We start from the raw sequence: 20,279 nt of genomic DNA on the forward strand, positions 1-20,279 counted from the left end.
GAGAGAGAGAGAGAGAGAGAGAGAGAGAGAGAGAGAGAGAGAGAGAGTTAGTTTTACTAGCCTGGAATTCACTATGTAAACTAGGCTAGCCTTGAGGTCACAGAGAACTACCTGCTTCTGCCTCCTAAGTGCAGGGATTAAAGACGTGCATCACCACACCCAGCTTGTCAGCAACTTTAGATTTTGATAGTGTCCATTGTAACATCATCATGGAAGTCCCTTGAGAATCTGAAGACACACCATGCCCAGAGTCCATTGGAGGGTCATAACCTGAACGAAAGCTGCTTGCAGGAGTCTTCCTCCTTGGAGTCTGGGGTCTGCAGTCTGTTACCCTCTTGTGGGCCCACCTGCTCTTGGGACAAAACCATAAGCCAACTGAATATTTAAGTCCTATGGACAGCTCCAATCAGCCCCCTCTCTGGGGTGTGGGCTTCCCACACTGAGCACAGATGAACCTGGAGCTATCAACACCTGTCTTCTGAGGTTGAAAAGGTTTACTCAGGATCACCAGAGGGTCACAACCTGGCCACTCCATCCTTCAGGGTTCTGCTGTGACATGGGGCCAGCAAGGTCCTCTAGAAAACCTGTCAGTTTAATTCGGTCAGCGATACACAGTTTTAAAGCTACTGGCATTAAGGTGGGGAGATCCCCCAGGGAAAGACCTCCCTCATCCCTTTGATACAAATGGATACAAATGCGGTGACTTTAGGCCCAGCTGCAGATATCTAACTAAAGTCAGCCACTCCTTTGTTTCTTGGGAGAGTTCTTGCCAATCAATTCAGCCAGATTATAAAAACAACATCTCTTTCTCCCAGAGTAAACAAATGCTCTGCTGGTTCTCCAGTCTGTTCTGCGCGGGGGTGGGGAGGGGAGATAAGGTCTCTTTATTAAGCTTGTCCTTTACATCCTCCATTCAGCTAGCAAAGTAGCAACACTACCCATAACTAGACCCTGAGTTGGCCCCTGGGGATCAGTTTCTTGTCCCTTTAGAGAGGGCATCACAATACCCAGGCTGCCTTTCCATTGAATCTGGATTAATTTGTCTTGAACTCTGAAAGTCAGTCTGGAGAAGAACTGGGCAGTGCCCCAATTCTATACCTTTAGCTGGGGACATAAGACCAGCCACACTGTCCTGGCTTTGTCCTATGACAGCTGCCATCAGATGGTTACAGTGTTCAGGATGCTGTCCTTGAACTGCTGTGAGACATGAGTAGGGCTGTGCAGGGCATGAGGAAGACCACCTGGATGGACCGCTTTGATCCTTTGAATGGGCCAACTTCACTGGCTGGAGGAGCCACTGGGGATGGGGAATAGTGGTCAACAGAGGGGCTCTGTCTTGGGGTCCTAAAACCTGCTCTGGTTCTCAGGCCTTGAGGCTACACCTCAGCATGAGGAAGTAGAATTATAGGTGAGCAGCCAGGTGTCCCTAGGGATGAAAGGCAGGTTTGGTGCTTACAAATCCTCAGGTACCACCGATTCCAGCTCTACCTGCTGTCTCTGGCTTCATGGTGACCTTCTCATTGCCATGACCTCACGGTGACCTCTGCAGATGACTGGGGTCGTTCACTGAACTCTACCCTGCCTTGTCTGCTCCACGCCCAGTCACTCTGGTTGGTAAAAAAATAATAAAAAATAAAAAAAAGACCTCCCCCAAATCCTTTTTCTCGTATTTCCCTAAAAAGGAAAAGGGGGCTGTCATTCAGTAATTAAAAACAGTCCTGTGCTGGTGAGCAGGATTCCACACTGCCTCCCTCTGTCAGCAGCTGAGACCAGCCAGCCCCTCCCACAGAAACTCCCAAATCCAATGATCTGTCCCCTCATAGGCAGCAACTGGGCTTTTGGGGGAGTGTGAAAGCAAGTAGGACTCCAGCCTTGGGGTAGGGCTGAGCCTACTCAGGATGAGGTCAAGACCTGTTCATCTACAACAACTCAGGCCAAGGAGAGCCGATGGGTGTGGCTGAGGGTGAGGGAGGAGGGGGATGGGGTTGCAAAGTTCTGACCAAGGGACTGCAGGGCACTCAGGTCTGGGCCACACCATCCATGGACTGGTGCCTGGGAATGTGCCAGGCCTGCCTAGCAGCAGGCTCCCTGCCCACCGCTCGGATTCTAGCATGATCGCACGCACAGGAGGGCGGCTGTCCGCTAGATGCCCGTCTCCATGGAGACCAGCTTTCCCATCTCCATTTCCTGCCCATTCCTCTGGCTCTTCTCGGAGAGGGTGATGGCACATCTATATGAGCGAGCAGAAGCAAGCTACGAGCATTCTTGGCCCAGCCCTCCAGCTGCTTCATGCCCCCCCCCCCAGGACCCTGGCTCTATCCTTCTAGGCCTGGTGGAACCAAGCCCACGCCCTGCAACCCTTCCTTTACAGAGGCAGGCCAGCAGGATCTCACGCCAAGGCCTTAAGTGCGGCCCTTCCCATTCACGTGCCGCTGAATCATCTGAAAAACATCCCTCCCGCTCCTGGGAGGGTTTGCTGAGAACAGTGTGGCTTTGTGGAGGAGGCCGCTGCTCCGCAATTTCTATGCCAAGGGCCTCACGGGAGCCAAGCTCAGCCCTGTAAATCCCGAAGCCGGGCAAGCCGGGCAGCACAGAGCAGGGCAGAGAAAGCCCAGAGAGATCCCCGAGGGTACCCTGCCGACCCCTGTAAGCTGTCTGTCTTCCCACAGCACTGAGGCAGGGGGCTGAGTGACATGACAGCAAAGGCAGATCGGGATCTTCACTTGGTGGATGGACAGACAGACGGACGGATGGACAGATGGCGGTCATCTTTCTTCGTTCGCTCCTTTCCCAGGAGCAGACCTAGGATGACCAGACCTTTGGGCCTTTGCTTCAGTGCTTAGCACTGATAATCCTGGGCCTACAAATGGGACACTAAGGCATGGGGCTGTGACCAGAGCCCATACACCCTGTCTGAAGGGAAACAACAGAATGTGCGTTCTCATTCCCTAGCCCCTCATCAGTAGAGCCCCACTCCAAGCCATGGAGTATGGAAGGACATTCAGGATAGCCCTCAAGTGTCCAGCCAGATGGTCTAGGGCCCATAGCTTCCCCAGTCTGGATCCTTTGAAGACTGGCTGGAGGCCCGACTCTGTCTGGTTTTGGACTCTGAACTGATCTCTTGCTGTTATGTACTTGTTGGGGGAACAATACAGGTTAGAGAGGGTCCCTGCCCCACTCCCAAACTCACGCCCCTTTTCTAAACTCATCCTCTCATTGGTATGGAGTCCTGGGTGCTGCTGTTAGCACGTGCATGCACGGCTGGGTGCTGAGCACCTGCATATGTGCTAGCCATGCAGGCAGTTAGGTAGGGAGAGGTGACTGAGCCAAGTGTGTCCCAGTGGATCATCCTGGTCACGACTGACTGGCTCAGTCAGTGTGTCAGTGAGCAGTGCAGTCACCTGCATCTCTCGCCTGGTGGACATCCCAGGCATGCCCCAACCTAGGGACAGTGACATTGCTGCTGTCCTGCAAATCTGGGCAGATAGGGTGCCTGTTCAGCACTTGGTCAGCCCCGGAGACTTTTCTGAGTACACGTACACTGAAGAAAATGCATGGGGCAGAGACGTGAGGAAGGAGCTCGATGAAAAGGATTCTGATGGATGCAGCACGTAACCGGAATAAAGGCTCTACCTCCTGCCTCTGTGGGCACAGAGACACAAAGCCAGGGAGAAGCTCTGGCATACACAGTGCTCTGAGGCGGTGCAGGGCAAGAACCCGAGTGCTTCAGGAGGTGGAGGGAAAAGGCAGCCTCCATGCCTGGATTCTCCTGCAACCGGACAGAGCTCTGTACAAACCCAGAAGCTACACACTAGCCCTTAGTACCCCGTCTCAGTCAACTGTAGGCTAGGCCTGGAGTGTGAGTATGGACTTCCCCAACCCTGGCCAGCAGTGCTATCTATGCGAACCAATGCCTTGGGATTTGAGGGGTGTCAAGCAGGAGCTGAAAGTGTCCTCCGCACATCCATCAAGAATGCAGATGCCAGTGACAGAGATGGCTGAAGCTGGGCATGAGGGAGGAGATGGACTCTCAAGACTGGGGAGTCAGCGTGTTGACCCCTTGCCTGCCTCCTGAGTGGCAGAGCCTTTACTCTTGTCACTATGGTCCTTGAGGCTGCTGGGTGAGGAGGGTGAGGAGAGTGGAGGGTGCTGCGGAGGCTCCAGGTTACACCCGAAGACTTTGCGTTGCCACTCAGATGTGTCAATGTAACCTAAAGGGTGAAATGGGGTCCACACCAACTCCCGAACCTTTGGGGATAAGATGGGGAGGCAGTCATGACATCTCCTCAGGGAATTGCTGGAAGTCATCGTTTTAGTGCGAGGAGATCCTAGGGGTTGGATTTACAATCTACACCACTGGCCTGAGCCAAGGCTAGCCCATCCCCCTTTAGCTTCGTATGAGACAGGTGGGAGCAGGCAGGGTTTCTCCTCATGCTCACTGCCAAGGGACAGTGTAGGTGTTACTGTCCGGGCAGAGGTGACTCATCCTTCATCATGTCTCAGCACCCATCCCTACACCTACTTTTAGCTCAGTGTAGCTGAGGAGGAGCGATCCCTTACTTGGAACACGGGCCGCGAATACCATTTTTGTAAATGGAAACAAAAACAATGTGCTGTGCCCTGGGAAGATGGGTCTGCTCATTGGGCCGCGGCTTCCAACTAAGTTGGGAGGCTCGGTTACGCAATGTGAGGTCCAGTTGTGACCGCAGCTTTAGGCTGAGGGACGCCGCAACACCCACTCGACTCCTCTGGATGGAGGTGGTGCTGCCCTGTATCATGCAACACTGAGCCTCAGCCGACAGCCAGGCAGGAATGAGGTCTGATGACTGAGAAACAAAAGCAGATTCAAACCCCTGTGGGATATTAATAGGGTTCAGCCAGATGAGAAGCACGGCAGCAGGTGGCTTCGGACGCTCAGAACCACACGCCCACCAGGCCCAGTATGTCATATCTTGCTGTGGGCCTAACCCCTGGGCAACACTGCTCTCACAGGCTACTCAATGCTTGTGTGTTCTGCTATGCACAAGCTGTACAGCCCTCATAGGCTGCTCGCAGCTTACCTGCTGGGACAGGGCTGGGGAAAGGGTCGGGGACAGCGACTGGCACTCGGAGTAGATGTAAACTATCGGGAGAGTAGAGGAAACTCTTTCAGCAGAAATGGTGCAAACGGGAAGCCGAGGGGTGGCAAACGGAGCCCTCCCACCTACGCCCCAGCTGCACGCTTTCGTTGCAGCTTCCAAAAGTGTTTTTTAAACAAGAGCTGGCACCAAAGCTGGGGTTAGACTGAAGCACTTCTCGGCGCCAGGCCTCCCGATCCAAAGGCACTGGCTGCGTAGCGCTCTTCTCACAAAGCGGCACAGACACGCTGGGGTCCTGGAAGGAGGGCTCCAAAAGCCCCGCCAAGGTATCATGCCAAGGTGAATGCATGGAGGTTCTACATTCGTGGCTGGGGGTCAGGAGCGAGGCTGAGACCACAGCAGGGAAGAGGCTCTTCAACCCCCTGGAAAACCAGCCATGACCCACCATGCTCAGTAGAAGTGTATGTGCTGAAGGGTTCAGCAGGTGCATGTCCCAGGAAGCAGGGGATTAAGATAAAATCGAAACATGTCAGAGAATCTCCCTAGGTCATTTGGCTGGCATACTTAACAGTCCTCCATTATGTGGTCTACAAGACACTTATGAGAGATAAAGATGGCTGTTTTATAGACTGATATTACTAATGCGTCATGATCAAATGCGATCCATCAAGCTCTCTAGACGTCAGCGAGAGGAAGCGGGGAGAGGGGAGGGGAGGGGAGGGGTGAGAGAAGGCTCAGAAACTAAGGAGGAGCCATAGCCAGCAGCCACCGCCTAAGTTAGTCAGGTCCCCACTGTACTTGGTCCCGTGCACCCTACTGCTAACCCCAACTGCCATTGTAGTGTTGGGGGTTGAACCTGGGGCCTCAAGCATCCTCACCTAGCTTACGGAGCATTCTACACTCCTCTAAGCTGCAGCCCAGCCCTTCCACGGCTTCTTTGGGGTTGCAAAAGTCAAGCTGAGCAGTGGCCAGATGCTAGCTGGAAAAAGGGAGGCAGTCACTCTCTGGGCTCTGCAGAGAACGTCTGTTGACCCCCATCTACTCAGCATGTGCTCCCCACAGCCAGGTGGCTGCTGGTTCAAAGTCTGAAAAGCTAAGGAGATATCCAGGTCTCCCCTCTGCCGACACCACCCCACAATCAGCACTGGCCCCAGATGGGTCACCCAGCTGGGCTGGGCTTGCCTGTCCCCAACCCATAAGGTTCTAAGAGTACATATATTGTTAAACACTGTTGTTTCTGGCTTTTTCTTCCCCGTCTCCTAAAGGAGGGAGATTTTAGCTAATGGCTCTGACATTGTCTCAGCCAGAGGCCAAGCAACCAATGATGTATCTTTTGAAACTGTGCCCGTCTAACCCCGAATGCCCCCAGAAAGCCCAGTATTTGGGTAAACCATCAGAAGAATCTATTTTACCTGGGGTTTCCACGAGTCCCCACAGCCCATCAAACCAGACTGTCTGTAGAATACTGGCTAGACTCACTCTCTGAACCCCACGGGATTGGGTTCCTGCTTCTGCAGGAAGGCATTTGCCGGGATGGGAAACAGAGACTTAAGAAACACAGACACGGTGCAGGCAAAGCAGCCATCGGGGATGTATTTATCATGGGTGGGTCTGCTTTTAAAATGATTTTTGAAACTCTTGCAAACGTTTCCTGGCTTTTTCCAAAAACTCCTGGTGTAACTTGTTTTGCTCTAAGATCTGCTGCTGAAGGTCACGAATCATCTGGTTCTGTTTGTCCTCATCGAGAAGGCCGTTGTCCAGGGACAGGTTGTTTCGGTCAGGGGGCAGGGCCCGGATCCCAGTGGAATTAGATTTGAGGAGAGCCAAGCGCATCCGTCTACGCTCCCGGCGTTCCTCCTCCAGCTCGGCCTTGTAGTGGATCTCCAAGCTCATGTTGGGGTGTTCTGTCAGCTCCAAAAGTGTCTTTTGCCTTCTCTGCTCCAACTCTGCCTTCTGCTTTTGCCTCAGAGCCATCCAGCTGGCTACAGAATCTGCCTGTTTCTGCAGGTAAGGCTTGAGGCTTTCGTCCTCCACCGCAGGGGACTTGGGTGGCTCCTGTCCTGACTCTGGGCTTAGTGAGAATAAGTCATCTTGTTCTCTAGATGTCCCTGCCTTGACAGGCACTAAGCTCTCACTCTTTAACGGGTACTTGGCTATCTGTTGGTATCTGGGGTACTCCGTGTCACTCAGTATCTGTTTCAGATTGGCTTTGTACATCTCAGGGGTCTCCACCTCAGTTGGGCTCCCAGACGCCTCGGCGGTTTCCACCTCCTCCGTAGTCTCCTCTCTCAGGGTGCCAAAGTTCCCACTCCGGGTCTCTGAGCAGCTCTGTTGCTCATCTGGACTCTGCTCTGCCTTGAGTCTCTGTTCGAGGTGCAAGCTCAGATGCTTCTTCAGCTTCCTGTTTGTGTTAAACAATTCTTCAAAGGTAGATTCAATTTCTTTGTGCCACAGATTCTTGTTGTACTTGCTTGGGGGCCCCTGGGCTGCAGCCTCTTGTTTGCAGGTGGGGCCGAGGAGCAAGGGCTGAGTTAGGGCTGCTGTTTTGCCTTGTAGACTCTGGTCCCTGAGGTTGTGAGTCCCCTTTGCCGAGGGCCGCCTCCCCTCCCGGAGGAACTCCTTCTGTACTTCCTCCATGCAGTCAGTTTCTCCATCAAAGAATGGGTTGAGCTTCTCCACACCTACCCTTCTGGTCACCCGAGGGCCCTGGTAGCCACCGTGGCTCTTACTTGAAGACACCCGTCTCCCTTTACCCCTCTCACCAGAGGCTGGGCCCCGGGCTTTGGCAGAACTGCGTCTCTCTGAGCATGGTGCCTTTTTCCGGGACTTGGGGTGCTGCCTGGGGTGTTCCTCCCTGCGGCCCCTCTCCTCTCTGAATGCCGCTCGGTTTCTCTCTTTAGCCCTCGTGTGTTTTGCTGTTCCTCTCTGGTTCCGTTCATCCACGCTGGAATCGTTTCCCGCGGACCGCTCGGCTGTCTCGTCCAACAGGTGGGCTAAGTAGAGGCGTTCGGCCTGTCGGACCTGCTGCAGCCGGGCCTCCTGCCACTCTGCCTTTAACTCCTCAGCCAGGCGTTGCAGCTGCCTTGCTTTCCACTGATGCAGAGCGGTACTGTCCTCCTCATCGGCTGGCATCTCTGACGGCTTCTGCCTCAAAACTAAGGCTTCATCTTCGGAAGAGGGGCTCAGCTGGGCTGCTTGCTCCGTGTCTCTCTGCATTTCTGTGAGTTTTGCAGACACACTTGTAAGCAAAGGTGGCTGTAGCCAGAGGCAGAGGTTGCAGGTGCCTGGGGTACCCGCAGAAACAACAAGAGAATCACAGCAAACCTACAAGGCCAGGAGGGCACAGGCTGCTCCAGACAGCTGGAGAAAAGTGTGCAAGGCCCTGGAGACAAGTGTACATGTGTGTACAGGACACACTCAGAAACACCATCAACCACAGATCTCTCCCCAACCTCTGCCCACTGGTACCCACTCTCTGCCTCTCGGGTTCTGTCCTGAACACCTCGGATGTTGTGGGTATGCATGTGGGAGTTTGCATGGGTTATGTATGTTTCACAGAGTAGGGCATCTGGTCATGTCTGGAGATGATTTTTGTCGTCACAATAGGATGGAAGAGGTGCTACCCATCTGGAGATGGGAACAAGCCAGGGATGTCACTAAACATCCTGAAATGCACAGGGTAGCCCCAGGACAAAGGACAATAGTGGAGTAGAAACTGAGAACCCTTCACCCGTGAAGCAAGGTTAGGACTCAGGTGTCAGGGGAGGTTGCAGAAAAGAGCATCTGAGAACAAACTGGGCAGGGAAAGGTGGGAAGAGTAACAATGTAGCCTGGCCAGGGGTGAGAGCTGCCAGCAGGTGAAGAGATGAAACCAAGAGTGGCTGGCAGGGTGTGTGTATGTGTGTGTGGGTGTATGGACCTATGCTCATACACCTGTGTTACTCGCCTGTATGCACAAGAGCAGGGGTGTGCATGAAGGAGTGTCTCTGTACACAGATGCTTGCTACTTGGATGGAATAAAAACCAGAGAGAGAGAGAGAGAGAGAGAGAGAGAGAGAGAGAGAGAGAGAGAGATGCATCTGTGTGCACATCTAGGAGAACAGGGGTGCATATGCAGGCATGTGCGTGGGAGAGCACATGCTTGCTCCATGGATCTAATACAAACCAGACAGAGAGAAAGAGACATGCGTGTTACATTACAATGCTCTCAGCTTGGCACTGTGAGGTCGTCAGGGGACTGCTGTGTGCCTCTATGGTACCAGTAGGGCCCATGCTTTGCCAGACTTTCCAAGAGAAGCTGTGCTTCTCAAAGGGACAGCATCACATGATCACATTGGTCACATGAAGAGCCCCCAACCGCCCTTTCTTTCAGTCCCCACAGGAGCAGGTTGACCTGCTTAAGCCAATGTCAATCATAGCCATCAGAAAGCATCTCTGCACGTCCATTACTGATGATGTTATAATGTTACATACAGTTCAGGCTCCTCTGTGCACTATGCAGCTGTTGCGCAGGTTTCCCATTTGGAGATGGGGATCTCCCTATACAACCCAGGTTGGCTTGGAACTTATAATCTTCCCGTCTCAAGACTCAACCCTCCAAGTGCTAAGCTTATAGGCATGCACACCACACACACAGCTGCTGAGCTTATAGACATACACACCACACACAGCTGATGAGCCTATAGGCACGCACACCACACACACAGCTGATGAGCCTATAGGCACGCACACCACACACACAGCTGATGAGCCTATAGGCACACACCACACACAGCTGCTGAGCCTATAAGCACACACACTACACACAGCTGCTGAGCCTATAAGCACACACACCACACACAGCTGCTGAGCCTATAGGCACGCACACCACACACACACACACACACACAGCTGCTGAGCCTATAGGCACGCACACCACACACACACACACACAGCTGCTGAGTCTATAGGCACGCACACCACACACACACAGCTGCTGAGCCTATAGGCACGCACACCATACACAGCTGCTGAGCCTATAGGCATGCATACCACACACAGCACAGATCACTTTTGTCTAGCTGCCCTGTGAGGTGATGCCCTGTTACCACCTGAGATTCACAGCTGGGGAAGCTGAAGCGGGGAGTCAGGGAACAGTGGAGCCAGATGACATCCTAGAAAGATGTCTCTAACTAAGCAGGCCACAGGGTCTTTGACCAGTCACGGCCAGTCACACTACACTGACACAGACAATATGTCCTTGTGATAGTTCCTTGCTCCAGACTAGACAATCAGAAGCATGTTCTTAGAAACAACAGCCGACGTGACACCCGCCAGCCTGCCAACCACGATGGTAACCAAAAGGACAAAAACTAGAGGAAGATGGAGCCTTCAAGTCATGGACTGGGATTTTCTTTTAAAGTGTAGAAAAGAATCATCTTTTTTTTCTTAGATTTTTTTTTTTTTTTTTAACAAATGGTCTTGATACAGGAGGGTGCCTACACTCAAGGAAGAAGAACCCAGACCCTACCTCACATCATACACAAAAATCAACTCACAGTGAAACCCATATAAACCTAAGGTCAGGTCTAAAATTGTAAACATTTAGAAAACAAGTGTGTGTGTGTGTGTGTGTGTGTGTGTGTGTGTACATATACATAAACATATACAAACATTCATGGCCCTGGCTTAGGCAAAGATTTCTTAGACATAACAGGAGAAACCAAGCAGTTAAAGTGGAAATTGACGGGTGAGTGGCATCAGAAGCTAAGCCTGTGCACCTTCTGCAAACACCAAGGTTTCCAGACCACAGACCCAGGAAGAGACTCCAGTTCATACTATTCGAACAGCTCCATGAGAAGACAACCTAACAGTACACCTGGCTAAAAGGTACAACCGGAGGCCAGCAGGATGGCTCAGCAGGTAAAAGACCTGCTACACAAGTTTGTCACCCTGAGTTCAAGCCCCAGGATCCTGTGAAGGAGAACCAACAGCTGGAAGTTGCCCTTTCACTTCTACGCATGTGCTGGCATCTGCTCACACAGGCATCTACACGCAGGCATCTGCTCACGTGCACACAAAAAATAACATAATAGATTTTTTTTTTTAAAGATTCAAATAGAACTGTCAAAATGGCTTAGCACTGCTCTTCCAGAGGACCTGGGTTCAGTTGCCAGCACTCATGTGGGGGTGGCTCACAATAGTCTGTAACTGTAGTTCCAATGGATATGACACCCCTGGCCTCCATGGGCACCACACTCATGTGCACATACCACTATCGTGCCCCCTGTACCTCACTCCCCCCTTCTCACCTCACAATCCCATCCCCACCATCCCACCTCACCCCTACCCTCACCCTCACCCCACCCCACTCCCACCACAACATAATTAAAAATTTCTTTTTGTTTTAAAGGAAAAGATACAAAGATACAGATAGAGGCTTCACCAAGAAGACAGATGCGTAGCTAAGAGAGCACAGGAAGAGCCACAGTCACCACAGAAAGGCAGACTGAAGCTGCAGTGTGACTGTCTCACGCCCTCCACAATCAGGAGGAGCTAGGGAAACTAGAACCTGCATCCTGTGGTGGGCGTTTAAAATGGGGCAAGGCACTTCGTCAACAGTCTGGCAGTTTCTCTAACAGTAGGCTGTAGACTGTGGAATTACCACATCTAAGTCTGTAGCCAGGAGAAATGGCAGCTCAGAGAGAGAGACCCAGTGAATCAGAACCCAGAGCAGCTGGGTGTGAACGTGTGTCTCACACCGAACCCTGAGCTTTACCCGCACAGGGAATAGCCACAGAGGTGTTGCCACGGGTGGGGAGGGTCTGTGTTGCTGTGACTATCTCTCTGATGGCACCAGTCCCACTTAAGGTGTAAAGACTATTTCTGAGCCTGGAGCCAGTGACTCCCATCCTTTCTCACAGGTGACACTCACTGAGAACTGCCCTGTCTCTGCCACCCATAAGTGGTCCCCATCTCAGTCAGTGACCCTCACCCTCATGGAGAAATCTTTGGGAGAATAAGAGCTAATTCTGTAGTTCAGGAATCCATGTCCCTGCGACCATTGCCTTTTTGTTCTTTCCTGTGCCCTCCCCCCACTTTTCTTGTGACCAGAGGACAGGAGCTCAAGGAGGGTCCTTGCTGAGCCTGAGATTGCTAAGGAGAGGCACATACTCACCTGATGTCCTCATCAGCAAGTCCCAAAAGTCATGCACAGCCACCACTAGCACATACCTGAGCCAAACAGGGTCAGCACCAGGTTGCACATAAGAGCCTGAGGTCCCCCCCCCATCTCCAAGGTGATCCCAATGCCTTTGAGCATTTGGGTAGAAGAAATATTCAGTGCCTGCCCCACAGAAACCAGGAACCAAAGTAATATAATCAGAAGCTCCGTGAGGAGCCAGAGAACAGGCTCACACCAGCCAGGCTGGGTCCCAAAATCATATGGGGTCCTGCAGCTGACCTGTGTAAGTTCCGTCTCTAGTGCAGGAGAGTCATCCTAGTTCCCATGACCCTTGGATGCCCACGGTCTGCTTTCTGCACATCCGCAAGGACAGTCAGTCACACAGCTAAATAGTGGCACCAGGCCCCCTACTTGTTGGTTTTGTTGTAACCATGTGTCACACCCTCCTACCACCAGGTACACAGTGGCCACGGGGACAAACCCACCATTGTAGTTGACCACTGATGAGACTCGAACATTCACCAAATAATGAATACGGCAGATGCTACCACCTTCCCCAGACACAGGTGAGCAATATCAAGTACTGATACCTCCAGGGACGTGGGAGCATGTGTTCTTTTACAGATTCTTAGCCAAGTCAGGGGGTACTTTTGAAGACAAGATCAAGTGGAGCTAGCTGAGTGGACTTCGCATCCGTAACACAAAGCCAGGCTGCAGCGCCTCTCAGTCCACCACAGTTAGCTCTCCCCCTCCGGCAACAGCAGCTGAGCCCCTAGGATTTCTTACAAGCCCTCCTGTCTTCCACGCACCCACCCCTGTGCCTGCACCCTCCCCCCACTACAGAACACCGAGACAACCTATAGTGGCCCCTCTTGTCCTTACAAGCAAGTCTCCGAATACCACCCACAGACAACAGCAGCACACCCTTGAACCTCTAGCAAGTTCCAGGGCTCCGCCCTACAGAGATCCCACCCTAGCCTGTGAGGCAGCTGCAGGGTCTGGTCCACACTGTGCCGCCCACTTCATGCCCAGAGCCCGTTGCTGCCCAGCGCCTTAACCGTGCCTGTGTGGATTCTTCATGAGGGTCCTCCACTCCCCTCCCTGGGACACCCCACAGTAGGAGATCTTCTACAGCCTACACACTCAGGACTCAGACACTAACATCCAGAGACACTTAACAGATAGTGGCATCAACTAGAGAGAGCATTTCTATACAGCTCAGCCTGACAGTCTGATGCATACAGCCAGACACTGCTGCATCTCCTGAGAGTGCCTGGCACAGCGCCTATTACACAACACTGCTCTCGGTTTTCCTTAGTTCTTTGGGACAACATAGGGCGTCCTCAAGGGTTCGTAAGATATACAGGACAGGCTCTTCTTAAACTAAGTGGCACATTAATCTAATGTGGACTTAGTAAGTCAGCTTTGTATCGCCGGCTGCAACCTCCCTGCTGGCTAGAACTGTCCCTTTTCTCTGATAGCAACCTGTCCCTCTAGCTGCTGTGGCCTGGCATCACAGGAATAAGCATCCAGCGATCAAATCTGTCAGAAAAGCAAACAAGAGTACAGGAGTCAGCAGGCCTGGACCGTGTCAGGGACCCAAACTTTTGACTCCAAATTCGCTCATCCTAAAACACAACACCCATAGGGCACTGGTGACCCCCACAAGACAGACAGAAAATCATCAGCAAGTCTCCACCTTGTGAGGCTCTTGTGTGGTTTCTGTTGATGTTGGGTCTCACTACAAGCCTACAACTTGCCATCCTCCCCCCTCGGCCTCTTCAGTGCTGGGATTACAGGCCTTGTGCCACCAGTCTCAGATCACAAAGATTTTTTTTTCAACAGCTTGTATCCCTGGTCAAACCTGACAGGACAAAATGCAAAAGAAAGACACTCAAATCTCACCCATTCCATCAGTCAGAGTATGGGGGCTCGGGAGGCACAAGCACTGTTTGTGGCCAGGAGCCACACGGCCACTCAGAGCCCCAGGGTGATTTCCGTCCGCAGTCAGGAAAGAATCTAATCCTCTGCTGGACAGCCCAGACATGCTGGGCTCAGACAGAAAGAGAGGCACTTCAGTGATTCGGCTGCTGGGCCCTCGGTCTCCACAGACTGTCTCCACAGTCAGGATGTCTCAGCAGCATATGAGATGGCCTCTGTCACTGAGAACAGCACCTGCCTTGAAGGGAGCTCAGGCCAACATTGAAGGTAAAGGCAACATTAAGGTCCAGGAAGCTGATGGGCAGACTGGGGTCTGTGATGTCAAAGGGATGAGAAGTGTCTGTGACAAGGTCACGGGGTAATCATTTTCAAGGCACAATGAGGGGCTGAGCAGGTGGCTCAGTCAGCAAAGCTCTTACCGTGTAAACAAGAGGACCTGAGTGTAGATCTCCCATGTAAAATACCTGAGCTCAGCAGTTCATGCCTGTGACCCCACTACAGGGGAGGCAGAGACTGGGGGACCCCTAGTGCTCACTGGCTAGGCAGGGTATCCAAGTTGGTGAGCTCCAGGTTCAGTGAGAGATCCTGTCTCAATATATACGGAAACAAGGAAGACACCTGACGTGGGCCTCTGGTGTCACAAAGCCCAACCAACAAATCGAAAGTGTGACTGCCAAGCCCGGTTGCACATGCCTTTAGGCAGAGACAGTGAGAGTTCTGAGTCTGAGGCCAGCCTGGTCTACAGAGTGAGTTCCAGGACAGCCAGGGCTACACAGAGAAATCCTTTTGGGGGGTGGGGCAGGACAGGGCGTGGGGGGAGCACAATTTAAGTGTTGAAATGGCTAGGAATATACTGGATAATAAGAAATGTACAGGTGCTCGAGTAACAACAGCCAGTGTCAGCAGAGCAAGGGAGAGCCAGACATGCAGAGTTTCTTCCCAGATGGTTCTGAGAAAGGATAGAAGAGGTCAGGGATGCCAGCAAGGATCTCAGAAGGACAATGGCAAAAGGCAGAGACCTCTGCTGGGCTGGGGGATCTGGAAGGAGTGCAGGTGGTACACTGTGTGCCCAGAGGGAGGTGGTGAACAATGCTATTTCATCACCTCATCTGTGAAGTAGGTAACAGCAGTTTCTCCCATCGCTGCGAGGACCGCCCAGATGCTCGGCCAGTTATGTGGGGAGAGGGTGGTACTTACCGTGTGCGTCTCCAGATGACTGAGCCAGGCCAAGGAGGACACATTACAGGGAGGCAAAGGTTGGCCGGGTGAAAGGAAGCACTTTCTATGGAGCTGTCTTGAAATCACTGGGTAGGCAGTGAGACACCCATCACTGGAGGCATCCAAGCCAAGCCCAGGCGAAATAAACATCAGAGCTGTTTTTAACCCCATTTCTCTGTACTCTAGGACACACAGTACACTGCCTCACAGCCTGTTTCTGACCCCTCCTCCCTCAGCTAAGTTCCAGAGTTGGATCATTCCTAAAGGCTCTGGGCTGCAGTTTTTGTTTGTTTGTTTTTTGTTTTTTTTGTTTGTTTTTGTTTTTTTGTTTTTTTGGGGTTTTTTGGAGAAGTGGTATCAGAATCTCTCCTGGGGAAGGCATGGCAAAGTATATGTCCTGGCCAAGCTCACAGCTCGTTCTCACCCAGATCCTGGGGGGTGGGGCTACACTCAGACATCTGACCATTCCCCCATGCTCTACCAGGACAGGGTAGGCTCTATCAGGCTAAGACAGCAGGGCAGCCAGTTGAGGGGGTGAGGAACAAGCTCAGATCCCTGCAGACAGACCTTGTGGTAAGCTGCCCTCTGACCTCAGGATCCAGGCATCCACCAACCAAGAGGGGCACATGTGGCTGATGCAGCTGGGGCCTTACTAAATATAGGGGTGGTGTTCACCACCTGTGAGTCCCTAGCCAGCTCAGGGGTACCCAGCTGCTGTCCTTAATGTCGTGACACCTCCCACTCCTCAGAGCATTTTGTCTTCCCACCCCCAGCACTCTCCCCCCCNCCCCCGCCCCCACGCCCCCACCCCCGCTGTCAGCACCTATTCTTGCTGGTAAGACGGACTTTTAAATCTGCATCAGGTCACGTGGCCTGGTCACACGTTCTCCCCCAACAGCCGGCACAAAAAGAACCCCCCCCTTCCAGAGGAGAAGGGGCAGACACGGCAATTTAGTCCTAAGGTGGTCCACGTGGGGTTTCAGGGGTCACTGACCCAGGTTAGGTGGAATTACCACTCCCCACCTCTGCCAGCAGCCCTGTGTCTGCCCTGGCTGGTTAACCAAGGGAGGCTGTTGCCATGGGGACAGCAGAGCTGTGGTGCTGTGACATCACCTCAGGGATGAGGTCAGAGACAGAGACAGGCCAGCCAGAGGACGAGCTTCCAGGTGAGAAAACCAATCAGAGATTTGTCTCAAGTGGCAGGGACTTCGAGCTTTTTGAAAGCACATCTGTTTGAAGAGGTGTTGATGAGCAGAGGCCGGGCAGTGTAGAAAGCCTCAGTTCACAGCCACTGCCTGAAGGACAATCCTCCCTCCCCTCAGACTGGCAGCATCAGGACCTCCTCCTCGGGTGGTGCTCTCCCACCCCAGCTGTCAAAGACGGGCGCTCCTGCGGAGACAGAGCTGGCAGGACTCCGGCCAAGGAGCGGATGAGCTACTTCCCAACAGCTCTGAGAAGCTGACTGAGGCAGAAGAAAGAATCCTAGCTCCGGCTCCTCTCTCAGTCACAAACCTACTTAGACCTCAAAGCTAGACATCCTTGACTGTGCTGAAAGTGCTGGAGCATCCTTTAAAAGTAAGACCACTGAGAGCTTAGTTTGGGGAAGGTGGCTTCGTCAAGAGTCAAGCTTAAGGTTTCTCCTATCGAGGAAAAGTGAAGGTCAGGGCAGGCTGAGCTGTAGAGAACGCAGGATGAGAAGAGCTGAACCTGGAACCAAAGGCTGTGGCCGGATGGAATGAGCCCCTGGGAAGGCCACTGCCCACCGACTTGGGCCAGCATGTGCATTATCCCCACACGAGGAACTTTCTCCACTAAAGACGCCCCTGTTTTTCTGGTCCCCTTTCTCTTGCTCTTGGGATGGTTTATTTTCTATGTCAACTTGACTGAACTGAGGAATACTCAGCTAGTTAATGAACTAAGGAACACCCAGCGAGCTGGTTAATGTGGAGCTGTTTCTGCACGGGATTAACTTTGAATTATACTGCTTGGGCTACAGGTGTCCAAGCATGAGGATCCAGACGATGTTGGGTGTGAACGGATATCTGTTGTCTCCAGCCATCGGGGCTCCTCCAGGTCCCTTGTCCTTTGCTCTCTAGAGACTATCCAACCCCACTCACCGATGAGATCACACCACTGCTTTCAGGTCTGCAGATGCCAGCTTGGGCTCTTTCAACCTGTGGGAGCCCATTCCCACTCCAGTCCCTGGGTCTTATCTCTGTTGATTCTGTTTCTCTGGAGAACCCACAAACAGAGTCCTGGGATTGATCTTTCTTTCTCTTTCTTCTTCTTTCTGGCCTGACATCAAACCTTCATCACGAGAAATGTTCCTGGAGAGAGGTTTCCAGAATATGCTGGCCCTTTCGACGGGTGGCTCTTTCAGCCTGCCCCAGCAGGCTCAGTGCTCTCGGGTTCCATGACTTTTCTCTCTGGGTCTGTTCTAGAATGGAGCTGATGTTGCCACCCCTGCCCCTGGCCTTGGCTCTCCTGACACCTCCCTTGATGTTTCCAGAGACCCAAGCTCCGTATTAATCCAACCAGCAAGCTGGAGAGGTGTTGGCTCAGTCTGAGAAAGTGCTTGCTGGGTTGGCATGAAGACCTAGGTCTGACCTCCAGCATCAAACTGGGGTGGGTTGGGGGCGGTTTGGAGGCGCATGCTTGCAATCCCTGTGCGGAGGAGGTTCAGACAAAAAGTGAATCCCATGGGAGTCACTGGACAGCCAGCCCCAACTAACCAATGAGCCCCCAGGTCTTACACACATACAGAGAGAGAGAGAGAGAGAGAGAGAGAGAGAGAGAGAGAGAGAGAGAGAGAGAGAAGCTAGGAATTGTGTCGAGCTCTTATAATCCCTGCACTGGGAAGAAGGAGACTGGGGATCCCCAGGGGACTCAATAGCCATCTAGACTAGCCTATTCCAGAACGTTCAGCCTAGTGAGAGACACTGTCTCAAAAAACAAGGTGTAGGACTCCTAGGGCATGATACTATAGATTAATTGCTGGCATGTTAATATACATATGCATGTTGGCACACACATGTGCAACCCATGCAAACACGCACACATATAAAATTGCCACACTAGGTACGTGCCTGTAATCCCAACACTTAGGAGTTGAAGGCTGGAGAATCAAGGCCAACCTGAGCTCCATGAGATTCTGTCTCAAACAACAACAAAACAAACAGACAACGTAAACATCCACTCTGCTAGATGACACAGGTCTCACCGGCTGGGACCATCCAAGACTAGAGGGGGCTAGGCTGGGTATTAGACAATCCGGGCAAGTGCACACTTAAAAAACACATGGATAGTTCAAGTCTATTTTAGGAAAAATGAAAAAAAAAAAAAAAAAAGAATGCACTTGCAAACAGGAGTTCCCTCATATGCCCTCACATACCCTCATTTTTACAGTTTAATTTGGAAATAGCCAAGCCGGGAGAGGGCAGGGGGGGAGGCCTGCTCAGTGCTGGAGTGCTACAGTGTAGGCGGTCCTGAGTTCATCCCAGCACCACAGGAGTGAACAAATGATCTCATACCTGCAGACACTTGACAGCATTCACTTATGACCCCAGGCACTGTCTGCAGCTGCGTCTAGCCTCTCCCCCCAACCCCCAAAGTAAAGCAAGACTGAATAAACGTGTGACCAAATGCTCACTGTTGTCTGTTACCAATTCTCTCAGAAAAAAAAAAAATTCCTGGATACAGGTTTATTTTTATAATCCTGATTGCTTCTGCCTGCATGCCCACGGGAGACTCCAGAAGGCGTACGTTGAGAGACACACATCTTTTTCACCAAGCCTCCACAGGATGCCTAGCCCCCTGCCCCAAGGAACAAGCACCCTCTAAAGCCAGAAAGCCTGCTCCCGTTTGGGTCTCCAGGGACTCCTGACACTACCACTGTACTGGTGACCTTGGGCAAGTCACAGACCTTCCCACCTTCACGATCTGTCTCCCAAGGGAGGAGTAGAGAGAAGATGAGCTGGGTTCACACGTCCCTGAAGAAAAGGGTGCCCCCTTTCCACCCACAGCACCACAGTATAATGGGCCGGGGCCGGGGATGGAGACGGGTTGATATTCTCTTCTGGCACCCTGGACCTTTGTCCCTGTAGCTCCTAGGCATAGGCCACAGGTTTTCCAGGAGCTTAGACTTCTAGAAGGAGACAGTGGGACTGTCACCTGTGCAGCTTCTCAGGACATCTTATCCTGGGATGAGAACTTCATTCATCAACAGCTTCTCTACTACACTACAGAGTCCGTCAGACAGGCACCGGCCTGTTGCTAGAGAAGAGGAAACAGCTGGAAAGGCACAGAGTAGGGTCTCAGTCAGCCCAGGAGGCTCTGAAGGCGAGGCTCCTCTCCAGACAGCGCTCCCCCCCTCCCTTGGCTAAGAGCCAGCTGGCCAGTGTCCTAACCAGGTCTCTGTCATAAGCAGGCTGCCACGGCAAGCTCTGCTGTGTCTCCAGAAAGTGTCTGAACTCCAACAGGGTGCCAGGAAAGCCAGAGCCACCCACAACCACAGGTTGGAAAGGGACAACATGTCCAAACCGCATGCTGACCCCGAAGACACACTGACGAGACCTCTGGGCTCGATAGCCACAGGGAAATGCGCACAAAGAACCATGCTCTGTCCGTGAAGCACCTGGCTTTCCTCAAGGAGCCCGGGGCAGGTTGGAGGGGACCGACTGTAGTTTCAGTGTAGAGAATGGTCCCACAGGAACCCTTCCTCAAGTCACCCTGCTTGTTTCTAGAGGTTACAGAGCAGGAAACCAGATGAGAGCTACCGTACCAAACACAAACCAGAAATCTGCGGCTGTGCCCTGAGGCCAGGGGCAGAGAAAACTTTTCTACAGGGGAAGGAGTGTTGAGGGGTCACACCCCGAGGGTCA

At 52.5% G+C, this 20,279-nt stretch overlaps 2 protein-coding genes across 3 annotated transcripts in view; both read right to left on the bottom strand.

Moving 5' to 3' along the window:
* Timp2 (TIMP metallopeptidase inhibitor 2) overlaps positions 1-20,279 on the bottom strand; it is a 49,532-nt gene that overhangs the window by 19,769 nt on the left and 9,484 nt on the right. The window lies entirely within an intron of this gene.
* Positions 6,613-17,225, bottom strand: Cep295nl (CEP295 N-terminal like). 2 transcript variants are annotated; one of them, XM_021212329.2, is made up of 3 exons: positions 16,423-17,225; positions 15,379-15,471; positions 6,613-8,296 (listed from the first exon to the last, which is right to left on the bottom strand). In XM_021212329.2, the coding sequence occupies exon 3, from the start codon at positions 8,292-8,294 to the stop codon at positions 6,696-6,698; it is 1,599 nt and encodes a 532-aa protein (XP_021067988.1). In that variant the 5' UTR covers positions 8,295-8,296; positions 15,379-15,471; positions 16,423-17,225; the 3' UTR covers positions 6,613-6,695. The 2 variants fall into 2 exon arrangements, with proteins under 2 accessions (XP_021067988.1, XP_021067987.1); XM_021212328.2 differs by having other exon boundaries at positions 6,641-8,296; positions 15,379-15,475; positions 16,223-17,225.

Source organism: Mus pahari, chromosome 14 (assembly GCF_900095145.1).
Source record: "Mus pahari chromosome 14, PAHARI_EIJ_v1.1, whole genome shotgun sequence".
In the NCBI taxonomy this organism is placed as follows: domain Eukaryota; kingdom Metazoa; phylum Chordata; class Mammalia; order Rodentia; family Muridae; genus Mus; species Mus pahari.

Excerpts from the sequence above, each read along its gene's own strand:
- Cep295nl (XM_021212329.2), bottom strand. The coding sequence starts at position 8,294 with ATGCAGAGAGACACGGAGCAAGCAGCCCAGCTGAGCCCCTCTTCCGAA.